General features: G+C 32.2%; 2 protein-coding genes across 2 annotated transcripts; both read right to left on the bottom strand.

Moving 5' to 3' along the window:
- Nucleotides 1–1,777: 1,777 nt before the first annotated feature.
- LOC143545739 (WAT1-related protein At5g07050-like) lies at nt 1,778–3,742 on the bottom strand. The gene is made up of 6 exons (XM_077037565.1): nt 3,467–3,742; nt 3,180–3,359; nt 2,847–3,099; nt 2,554–2,712; nt 2,295–2,446; nt 1,778–2,185 (listed from the first exon to the last, which is right to left on the bottom strand). Exons 1-6 carry the CDS (start codon nt 3,670–3,672, stop codon nt 1,909–1,911), a joined length of 1,227 nt encoding a protein of 408 aa, XP_076893680.1. The 5' UTR covers nt 3,673–3,742; the 3' UTR covers nt 1,778–1,908.
- Nucleotides 3,743–9,111: 5,369 nt separating this feature from the next.
- On the bottom strand, nt 9,112–11,071 carry LOC143545738 (WAT1-related protein At5g07050-like). Its single transcript, XM_077037564.1, has 6 exons — nt 10,796–11,071; nt 10,509–10,688; nt 10,176–10,428; nt 9,883–10,041; nt 9,624–9,775; nt 9,112–9,514 (listed from the first exon to the last, which is right to left on the bottom strand). Exons 1-6 carry the CDS (start codon nt 10,999–11,001, stop codon nt 9,238–9,240), a joined length of 1,227 nt encoding a protein of 408 aa, XP_076893679.1. The 5' UTR covers nt 11,002–11,071; the 3' UTR covers nt 9,112–9,237.
- Between the last annotated feature and the right edge of the window lie 440 nt (nt 11,072–11,511).

The following is an 11,511-nucleotide window of genomic DNA, read 5'->3' as shown; positions in this document are numbered from 1 at the left end:
ATGTAAAATGTTGTTCGTGTTATGCATATATGAGAAACCTGCAATTTGACGCTCTTAAAATGCATCCTCCATTAACAAGATAAACATTCATTGGAAAGACATTTAATTTCGATAGCAAGGTACAACATATTGTATGTATGTTGAAGTTCTTGTTGTACGTCAATCAATAACTTTCTATCGTATGTGGAATTATATATTCTTGATCGAATTAGAGTTTGATTACTAAAGAAACATGGATCTACTCCCCTTAACGGGTCCTAGATCCGATGAGTCAACAGGGTAGGATACGGTTAACTGCTGATACGATACGCCTTGATCTTCTTCTCCGGTTGCTCAGATCTGCCATAGAAAAATGGGGGAGTGGAGGTGTGCTAAGAGAATGAACTCTTGTTTACAGACACAAAAATATGTGGGAGCCAATGGTCCAAGAGAAGGTCCTTTCAATGAATGATAAAGGCTCCTTATATAGGGACTCCATGACTACCATCATGAACCCTAACCTTTATTGGGCCAGACCCGGTTAGGGGTTACCTCCACAAACCCCCAGCCCAATGGGCCTAATTAGTAGACAATAATAATAATGTAATAAACATAATATATTATGTAATAAATGAAAGGTCATACCGGGGTTGACGTACCATACACCTACAATTACAGTTATGGATTTGAATCAAGGTGCAATATGGATGAATTGATTATTATGGATTTGAAAATGAAAAAAAAAACAAAAAAACCAAGTGTACATTTATGATAAGAAAATTGAAGTATGTTATATCTAAATATAAACTTCACATTCAATTCGTTCTACCATTTCATATGAGATATAATGGTTTTATCTTATTTTTGAATGATGCAAAATGAGCATATATTCCAAGCATTTGTCTCTTTACTTTGTGTGTATGCCTTGTCAAAGGCTTAAATAAGTTCGGATTCGACATTAGACAAGTGAAAGATGCCAATGTGTTATGGATGGTACGGTGTATGAATCCAACAATCGGAATATATAATCGATGAGGTGGTTTCCAATAAAACAAACGTCGGCCACTTCAATATATAAGAATAAAACAGAAACATGATAAAATAAAAACCGTGTATCCAGTTGATGCCTGCATATCATCCTAAATGCCTTAGAATGTAAACTCACTCAATTTCCAAAAGGTAATGCAAATACGCAAAAAGTTTACTTCACAAGTTGCTTCCTTAGTGTAGCCGTCGTAGCCCAAGGAGGTTATGTGACCAATTCTTATTGATTGTATCTAAATTGGTTGGAATTTTTCCATAGCATGTTTTAAGAAATAAAGAACCTTTGTAGTAAAAGTTGTATATTTTGCTAACTTAATCGGGTGGAATGAGCTGGTTATGGACTTATCGTATAGTTGGTGGGATTAATTTAAGAAGTAGTCGGTTACAAGCGATTTACTGCTTGTGAATTAATATGATTTAGAAATTACGGGTTACTATGCATATGTTTATTTATTTGTTTAAATATGATTTTAGAAATTTAGATGATATATAATGATAGTTTATTATAACAAAATATGACATATGCTACTTTTCTTATTATTATACTAATTAAATTAAATTAAATATATTGATTGAGTTGCAACAAATGGATTTACAAACATCAAACACTAACATTGAAGTGGGATCCGAATCAGGCGTCAGCAGAAAAAAACAACAAATTTTGTTCTCAAACAAAGATCTCATTTGCATTCCATGGAATCTTCAATTCATTAATCTTCCACAAAAGAAACATTAAAAAAGAAAAACATTACTTAAGAAAAAACCAAAATTACAAAAAAAGCCCTTGCTTTTTTCTTTCTTTCAACCCCCTGATCTATTAGTTGTACATATTTAGTCCATCATTATTTTTTTTCCAAACTCTCAATAAACTAGTTCACTTCTAAATCACACTTTTGGTGCCTGCACCGCTATCATTGTCGGTGTTGAGATCGACGAACTGATTGCGATCGTTGGGGGCGCAGATGTTTTGTTCATCTCGTTCTTTTGCATTTCAATGTCATTCGCCTCAACATCTTCGATCACCATCATGTTATTGTTATTTCCTGAAGCAACTTTTACAGGGTCCATGATCTCTTCAGCCAACTCCTTCTCCTTGTGCTCCTTGTATTTCCCCCATAGGACCGAGTACAATCCTATCACTATCAATACCGCGCCCATCACACTACAAAAAATAAAAAAAATAAAAAATCGTTAAGTTAATAAAAAAATTCTTACACTTACACTTATATTATGAAGTAGTAAGAGTGAAAAAGTCATGATAAGTTAATTACCCTCCCATGTAGATCTTTTCAGCTAAAATGAAAGAACCCATGATGGCAACAATGATCATCATTAGAGGACTAAAAGCGGTCACAAAAACTGGTCCTCTCTTTTCCATTACTAGACCTTGTACATAGTATGCAATGCTTGATGACACAATTCCCTGTTAAAGAACACACAAATGCTTTATGTGATTTTCGTAATTCTCAACATAATACTGGTTCTGAAAGGAACACGTCCCAGTATATAGAAAAAGAGAGAGATGCTTACGGCATAAGCAGCGGCAAGAAGGTTCATATCCCAACCAATACTCCAAACATTAGGCTTGTGTTCCATTACAAAAGTAACAGCAATGGACTGTAGAGTTCCGATAAAACACACCAAACAGGTGAGCGAAAAAGGTGCTTTGTATATCCTCATTGTCACATTCTGCAAAAGCAATCAAAAATCTTAAGTACAAAGATGTTGCATGAAAATAAAACTTGTCTCATAATGATTGATTTAGCTTCCTAATTAACTTTTATTTATGAGGTGATTTTTAATTTTTTATATATATGTAATACCTGAAGAATGAAAAAAGAAGCCCATGCAAAAGTAGCAATAATAAGAAGAATGGATCCCACAACCCAATCTTTATCGGATGATCCGGATGCTGCTGAAGTTGTCTCGGCGTAGTGAGGGTGTACATGCTTGGTCCAAACCAACTCAACCACATTACCTTTGTAAAGTGTCATCAACATGGCTCCTGCTACTGTCACTATGGTTCCAATCACCTTTGCTTGACACCTAACCTTCTTAATGTCCAATATTTCCATCCTTTATATAAAACAATTGACTTTGTTAGATAATCATATTAATAAACACTAGTCAGATAATACAGTCCAGTAGATAGATACCTGCAGAGGACAGCCATAACAAAGGTCATTGCAGGAAGCATGTTGCTCATAGCACAAGAAAAGGTTGGTGATGTTAACTTTAATCCGGCGTAGTAGAAGTTTTGATCGATAACTGGTCCAAGAAGTCCCAAGACAAACATTTGCATAAAAATTGAGAAAGTGATCTTGGGCCTAATATTCCTACAATCACAAAAGTAGAATATTTCACATGTGAACAAAATAAAAAATAAAAAACTTGTTGTATGCATCCTTTTTAATAGTATTTAGTTTAGACTATGAACGGTTACCTTTCAAGGTAAATGGCGAATGGGGCAATCGCAGCTGTTGCAAATGCATGACGATAAACAACAAGAACATAGTGGCTCATGCCACGGTTTAATGACACTTTTGTGATGATATTCATACCCGCATAGCCAAATTGTAAACATATCATCGCGATATATGGTTTCGCGGAGAGGAAAAACCTTGCAAAACGTCCTAATTTTCCTTCCATTTCTTTTGTTCTTGAAATGTGAATTGTAAGATTTTGTAGCTAGAAAGGTGTAGGAAACACTTGAAGAAGGATGTGTTTGTCCTAAGTGAAATGAGTGAAGATCATATTTATAGGCATTTTGTGGGTTGGTGGGTTGTGGTGGTGTGGGGGGGGGGGGGGGGGTTAGTGTTGATTCTGATTCTAAAAGAGAGCGAATTGTGACGCTCGGTTTGTGTCTATCTAAATGAATATTCTCCTTTAGGTACTGCAAGCATGCATACATTTCATTTTAATTATTTTGCGAATAAAGTATGACTTTTGAAAATTAATAATAGAAAGTAAGTAAAACCAACAATGTCCTTGTTATGTATGTTAAAAGTCATGTCAATTATCGGGCTAAAAACGTTTATAAGATATCATGATGTGATGATGAGTTATACTAAAATACATCGGTTAAGCTATTATCATTATGGCTAGTCACATGTAGGTTCACTTTTAAGAGGTGCTACCAAAACATAATTATATAACAATCATAAAAAAAGAATTCATTATATATATATATATATATAGGGGAGGGATATTTTGAGAACCATGTTGAGTTTTAAGAACTTAAGAACTCAATTCTAGGCCACACATTTAATTAAATGGATTGGAATATGTGGTTGAGATTAAATCTGGCAAAAAAGTCAATGTAGGAGAGAGAATAAATATGTAAGTTGTTACACTAACTTTTACGTCCGTTACACATGTGTAAAAAGTCGACTCGGTGCGTAAAAAGTTATGTAATTTTTTACGTGTATGTAACTTACATATATTACGCATGTGTAAAAAAAATTCGAAAAAAAAATCGTTACACTGAGTTCTTTCGAGTTCTTAAAACTCAAAGTGGTTTTCAAAAGAAATCAATTATATATATATATATATATATATATATATATATATATATATATATATAATATATAGGTTTAAGTTCAAGAAATAAATCAAATTATTGCAAAAAATGAGATAAATGAATATGAGTCACTAGTTTTATTTTAGGTTTTAAATATTTAAAAATAATTAAAAAAGATGTAAATGCAACAATAAATGCACACTCTCTCTCCAATTAATACAACTAGTATAACCATAATAAATATCTCTAATTAATATATCTAACTAATTTAACTCTAATAATTAAAAAGATAAAAACACTACTTTAGTTTTATTTTTTATTTACACATTCTTCATTTTATTCAACATAAATACAATTTATTCATTTTATTTCTTTATATTAAAAAAATAATTTTCACTCAATATATTAACATATATCAACGTATTTAAGTTCAATAAATATACAGGTTACACAAAGTTATATAACCTATTTGTTGATGGATATTAATATATTGAGTTGAAAGAAATTAGTTTTTGATAAAAAGAAATTTTAATGTATGAATAAATTATACTTGTGTAGAATAAAAATTCAAGAAACAAAAAGTAAGTTATAAAAATAAATGAGTTATTAATATTTTCTAATCATAATAATTTAATTAGTTATATTAATTAAATAAATAAGTATTATGGTTTATTAGTTATATTAATTGAAGAAAAAAAATAATTAATAGTTTCTCTATTTAGCTTTAAACATTTAAAACTTACAACAAAACTAGTGGTCCATATTCATTTTTTACATTTCTTACAATAATATCATTTCTCTCTTGAACCATCCCATACATATATATATATATATATATATATATATATATATTAAAAAACCAGTTTTTCATATAATCATTAAAGTTATTATTCATGAAATCTTTCAATATCAACCACACACTTATATCATATACTCTCACATTTTCTCTCTTATTAATCTACTCATGTCACATTAAGTTTTTAACCGTACAAATCATTTCTTCACTCACCTTTTTCCCTATCTCAATTTAATATTATATACTTAGCATCTATTTTTTTTTCAAACTTTTTAAGCATAATGATTTTTTTATAACAATAAGTGGTGATTGCATTATTGTTGTGATATCCTACCATGCTTATAACATTTGAAGTAGCATATTAAACACATCATATGATCATAACTAAGGTTAATTAAGAGTAATTAATGTTTTATATCTTACAGGTATATATAAAAGTGCTGAAAAGAATTGAGTCGACATGATCATTTACCAAAGCCTAAGCGTAGTAACCAACCGCTCGGCAACGCGAGCTTAAAATACTTGTTTTATAGATAAATAATAGTAGAAGTTATTGTATACATTTCTTTCACAAAAAACAGTTATTTACAAGATCACAAAACTAAATTTCAGATAACAAAGTAACAGGTAAAACTAGACGTGAATACTTAGGAGTGTTACTAGCTAACACATAGATTATCTACTAACGATGTGTTATTGAAATATTTAGACAAGAAAGGTTTACGTTTCTTATACGAAATTCGAAACATGGTTTAATCCTTTGAACTTTTTTCTCACTTCTATTAATTGTTAATTTAATATATAGTTCTTTGCCATTTAACCCGTTAAAAACATAATCCAAGGCCCATTTTTAACAAATTTAACACAAGTGGGGAGTGGTTTAATCCATCTTTAAAGTGTCATATCATTTTAACCTAGCCTATGTTGGGGTTAGAGTATACCTCATGACTAGGGCTGTAAACGAACACGAACAAGACCTTGTTCATGTTCGTTCGTTAAGAAAATATAGTGTTCACGAACACTTACCGAACGAGATTTTATGTTCGTGATCGTTCATTAAGGAAATTAACGTGTTCACGAACGGTTCACGAACACAAATAAAATCGTAGAGTCTAGAGATTGAAATCGATGTACTAATCAATATGAATAATGAAAGCTTGTAAACGAGTCAAATGAACATGAACAAGGGCATGTTCGTGTTCGTCCATTTAACTTTAAAATAACACAGGCACTTAATCGGACAAATACATATGCATGTTCGTTTATTTAAAAATGGACATTTGGGTTCATTTATGATCATTTGTTTAAAATCTAAACGAATATAACAAAACAAAGTTAAACTAACATATATGAACAAATGTAAATGAACACATACAAACATAAATGAACTTAACTAAAAACACCTAAATGAACATAAATTAACAAATATAAAACATGTAAGCAGATGACATATCCATATAATATTTAATTATTTTCTATTAATACATAAACGAACATATATAAATAAACATATATAAACGAACACAAATACACGAACGTTCATTAACATAAATGAACGAACGGAACATGTCTTCATATTTGTAAGTTTTATTAAATGAACACAATTTTTTTGATCATGTTTGTTCGTTATTAAATAAACGAACATGAACGAACTTTCCACCAAACAGTTCATGAACAGTTTACCAAACATTCGGTTTGTTTACAGACCTACTCATGACCATATACTTTTAACCTACTATCTAGCACAGAGCTATGGCCATCAGTTGATGACACTCCCCCAATACTCGTCAAACAGTGTATTCTTTCATCTTTTTATGCCATATTACAATAAATTAAATCACTCTTATATAATATACATTTCTTTAACCTTATACGCCTCCATAAGGTGCAAATTTAATGACTACCATATATGATATTTGTGCACACCTTAAAAAACTTCAAAACAACACACGCTTTGCACATTTTCTCAGTCTGGTTCGATAGAAAAGCATGTAAAATGTTGTTCGTGTTATGCATATATGAGAAACCTGCAATTTGACGCTCTTAAAATGCATCCTCCATTAATAAGATAAACATTCATTGGAAAGACATTTAATTTCGATAGCAAGGTACAACATATTGTATGTATGTTGAAGTTCTTGTTGTACGTCAATCAATAACTTTCTATCGTATGTGGAATTATATATTCTTGATCGAATTAGAGTTTGATTACTGAAGAAACATGGATCTACTCCCCTTAACGGGTCCTAGATCCGATGAGTCAACAGGGTAGGATACGGTTAACTGCTGATACGATACGCCTTGATCTTCTTCTCCGGTTGCTCAGATCTGCCATAGAAAAATGGGGGAGTGGAGGTGTGCTAAGAGAATGAACTCTTGTTTATAGACACAAAAATATGTGGGAGCCAATGGTCCAAGAGAAGGTCCTTTCAATGAATGATAAAGGCTCCTTATATAGGGACTCCATGACTACCATCATGAACCATAACCTTTATTGGGCCAGACCCGGTTAGAGGTTACCTCCACAAACCCTCAGCCCAATGGACCTAATTAGTAGACAATAATAATAATGTAATAAACATAATATATTATGTAATAAATGAAAGGTCATACCGTGGTTGACGTACCATACACCTACAATTACAGTTATGGATTTGAATCAAGGTGCAATATGGATGAATTGATTATTATGGATTTGAAAATGAAAAAAAAAAACAAAAAAACCAAGTGTACATTTATGATAAGAAAATTGAAGTATGTTATATCTAAATATAAACTTCACATTCAATTCGTTCTACCATTTCATATGAGATATAATGGTTTTATCTTATTTTTGAATGATGCAAAATGAGCATATATTCCAAGCATTTGTCTCTTTACTTTGTGTGTATGCCTTGTCAAAGGCTTAAATAAGTTCGGATTCGACATTAGACAAGTGAAAGATGCCAATGTGTTATGGATGGTACGGTGTATGAATCCAACAATCGGAATATATAATCGATGAGGTGGTTTCCAATAAAACAAACGTCGGCCACTTCAATATATAAGAATAAAACAGAAACATGATAAAATAAAAACCGTGTATCCAGTTGATGCCTGCATATCATCCTAAATGCCTTAGAATGTAAACTCACTCAATTTCCAAAAGGTAATGCAAATACGCAAAAAGTTTACTTCACAAGTTGCTTCCTTAGTGTAGCCGTCGTAGCCCAAGGAGGTTATGTGACCAATTCTTATTGATTGTATCTAAATTGGTTGGAATTTTTCCATAGCATGTTTTAAGAAATAAAGAACCTTTGTAGTAAAAGTTGTATATTTTGCTAACTTAATCGGGTGGAATGAGCTGGTTATGGACTTATCGTATAGTTGGTGGGATTAATTTAAGAAGTAGTCGGTTACAAGCGATTTACTGCTTGTGAATTAATATGATTTAGAAATTACGGGTTACTATGCATATGTTTATTTATTTGTTTAAATATGATTTTAGAAATTTAGATGATATATAATGATAGTTTATTATAACAAAATATGACATATGCTACTTTTCTTATTATTATACTAATTAAATTAAATTAAATATATTGATTGAGTTGCAACAAATGGATTTACAAACATCAAACACTAACATTGAAGTGGGATCCGAATCAGGCGTCAGCAGAAAAAAACAACAAATTTTGTTCTCAAACAAAGATCTCATTTGCATTCCATGGAATCTTCAATTCATTAATCTTCCACAAAAGAAACATTAAAAAAGAAAAACATTACTTAAGAAAAAACCAAAATTACAAAAAAAGCCCTTGCTTTTTTCTTTCTTTCAACCCCCTGATCTATTAGTTGTACATATTTAGTCCATCATTATTTTTTTTCCAAACTCTCAATAAACTAGTTCACTTCTAAATCACACTTTTGGTGCCTGCACCGCTATCATTGTCGGTGTTGAGATCGACGAACTGATTGCGATCGTTGGGGGCGCAGATGTTTTGTTCATCTCGTTCTTTTGCATTTCAATGTCATTCGCCTCAACATCTTCGATCACCATCATGTTATTGTTATTTCCTGAAGCAACTTTTACAGGGTCCATGATCTCTTCAGCCAACTCCTTCTCCTTGTGCTCCTTGTATTTCCCCCATAGGACCGAGTACAATCCTATCACTATCAATACCGCGCCCATCACACTACAAAAAATAAAAAAAATAAAAAATCGTTAAGTTAATAAAAAAATTCTTACACTTACACTTATATTATGAAGTAGTAAGAGTGAAAAAGTCATGATAAGTTAATTACCCTCCCATGTAGATCTTTTCAGCTAAAATGAAAGAACCCATGATGGCAACAATGATCATCATTAGAGGACTAAAAGCGGTCACAAAAACTGGTCCTCTCTTTTCCATTACTAGACCTTGTACATAGTATGCAATGCTTGATGACACAATTCCCTGTTAAAGAACACACAAATGCTTTATGTGATTTTCGTAATTCTCAACATAATACTGGTTCTGAAAGGAACACGTCCCAGTATATAGAAAAAGAGAGAGATGCTTACGGCATAAGCAGCGGCAAGAAGGTTCATATCCCAACCAATACTCCAAACATTAGGCTTGTGTTCCATTACAAAAGTAACAGCAATGGACTGTAGAGTTCCGATAAAACACACCAAACAGGTGAGCGAAAAAGGTGCTTTGTATATCCTCATTGTCACATTCTGCAAAAGCAATCAAAAATCTTAAGTACAAAGATGTTGCATGAAAATAAAACTTGTCTCATAATGATTGATTTAGCTTCCTAATTAACTTTTATTTATGAGGTGATTTTTAATTTTTTATATATATGTAATACCTGAAGAATGAAAAAAGAAGCCCATGCAAAAGTAGCAATAATAAGAAGAATGGATCCCACAACCCAATCTTTATCGGATGATCCGGATGCTGCTGAAGTTGTCTCGGCGTAGTGAGGGTGTACATGCTTGGTCCAAACCAACTCAACCACATTACCTTTGTAAAGTGTCATCAACATGGCTCCTGCTACTGTCACTATGGTTCCAATCACCTTTGCTTGACACCTAACCTTCTTAATGTCCAATATTTCCATCCTTTATATAAAACAATTGACTTTGTTAGATAATCATATTAATAAACACTAGTCAGATAATACAGTCCAGTAGATAGATACCTGCAGAGGACAGCCATAACAAAGGTCATTGCAGGAAGCATGTTGCTCATAGCACAAGAAAAGGTTGGTGATGTTAACTTTAATCCGGCGTAGTAGAAGTTTTGATCGATAACTGGTCCAAGAAGTCCCAAGACAAACATTTGCATAAAAATTGAGAAAGTGATCTTGGGCCTAATATTCCTACAATCACAAAAGTAGAATATTTCACATGTGAACAAAATAAAAAATAAAAAACTTGTTGTATGCATCCTTTTTAATAGTATTTAGTTTAGACTATGAACGGTTACCTTTCAAGGTAAATGGCGAATGGGGCAATCGCAGCTGTTGCAAATGCATGACGATAAACAACAAGAACATAGTGGCTCATGCCACGGTTTAATGACACTTTTGTGATGATATTCATACCCGCATAGCCAAATTGTAAACATATCATCGCGATATATGGTTTCGCGGAGAGGAAAAACCTTGCAAAACGTCCTAATTTTCCTTCCATTTCTTTTGTTCTTGAAATGTGAATTGTAAGATTTTGTAGCTAGAAAGGTGTAGGAAACACTTGAAGAAGGATGTGTTTGTCCTAAGTGAAATGAGTGAAGATCATATTTATAGGCATTTTGTGGGTTGGTGGGTTGTGGTGGTGTGGGGGGGGGGGGGGTTAGTGTTGATTCTGATTCTAAAAGAGAGCGAATTGTGACGCTCGGTTTGTGTCTATCTAAATGAATATTCTCCTTTAGGTACTGCAAGCATGCATACATTTCATTTTAATTATTTTGCGAATAAAGTATGACTTTTGAAAATTAATAATAGAAAGTAAGTAAAACCAACAATGTCCTTGTTATGTATGTTAAAAGTCATGTCAATTATCGGGCTAAAAATGTTTATAAGATATCATGATGTGATGATGAGTTATACTAAAATACATCGGTTAAGCTATTATCATTATGGCTAGTCACATGTAGGTTCACTTTTAAGAGGTGCTACCAAAACATAATTATATAACAATCAT

Source organism: Bidens hawaiensis, unplaced genomic scaffold (assembly GCF_021521415.1).
Source record: "Bidens hawaiensis isolate Kalapana, Puna unplaced genomic scaffold, B.hawaiensis_p1.1 tig00014033_1, whole genome shotgun sequence".
NCBI lineage: Eukaryota > Viridiplantae > Streptophyta > Magnoliopsida > Asterales > Asteraceae > Bidens > Bidens hawaiensis.
This window is presented reverse-complemented; position numbering and strand designations above follow the sequence as displayed.

Bases quoted from the DNA above. Each gene is read 5' to 3' on its own strand.
- LOC143545739 (XM_077037565.1), bottom strand. From the start codon at position 3,672: ATGGAAGGAAAATTAGGACGTTTTGCAAGGTTTTTCCTCTCCGCGAAA. The intron at 3,360-3,466 runs GTAACCGTTCAT...TTGTGATTGTAG, and splicing joins TTCGCCATTTACCTTGAAAG to GAATATTAGGCCCAAGATCA. The intron at 3,100-3,179 runs GTATCTATCTAC...TTTTATATAAAG, and splicing joins GTTATGGCTGTCCTCTGCAG to GATGGAAATATTGGACATTA.
- LOC143545738 (XM_077037564.1), bottom strand. From the start codon at position 11,001: ATGGAAGGAAAATTAGGACGTTTTGCAAGGTTTTTCCTCTCCGCGAAA. The intron at 10,042-10,175 runs GTATTACATATA...TTGCTTTTGCAG, and splicing joins CTTCTTTTTTCATTCTTCAG to AATGTGACAATGAGGATATA. The intron at 9,515-9,623 runs GTAATTAACTTA...TATTTTTTGTAG, and splicing joins GAAAAGATCTACATGGGAGG to TGTGATGGGCGCGGTATTGA.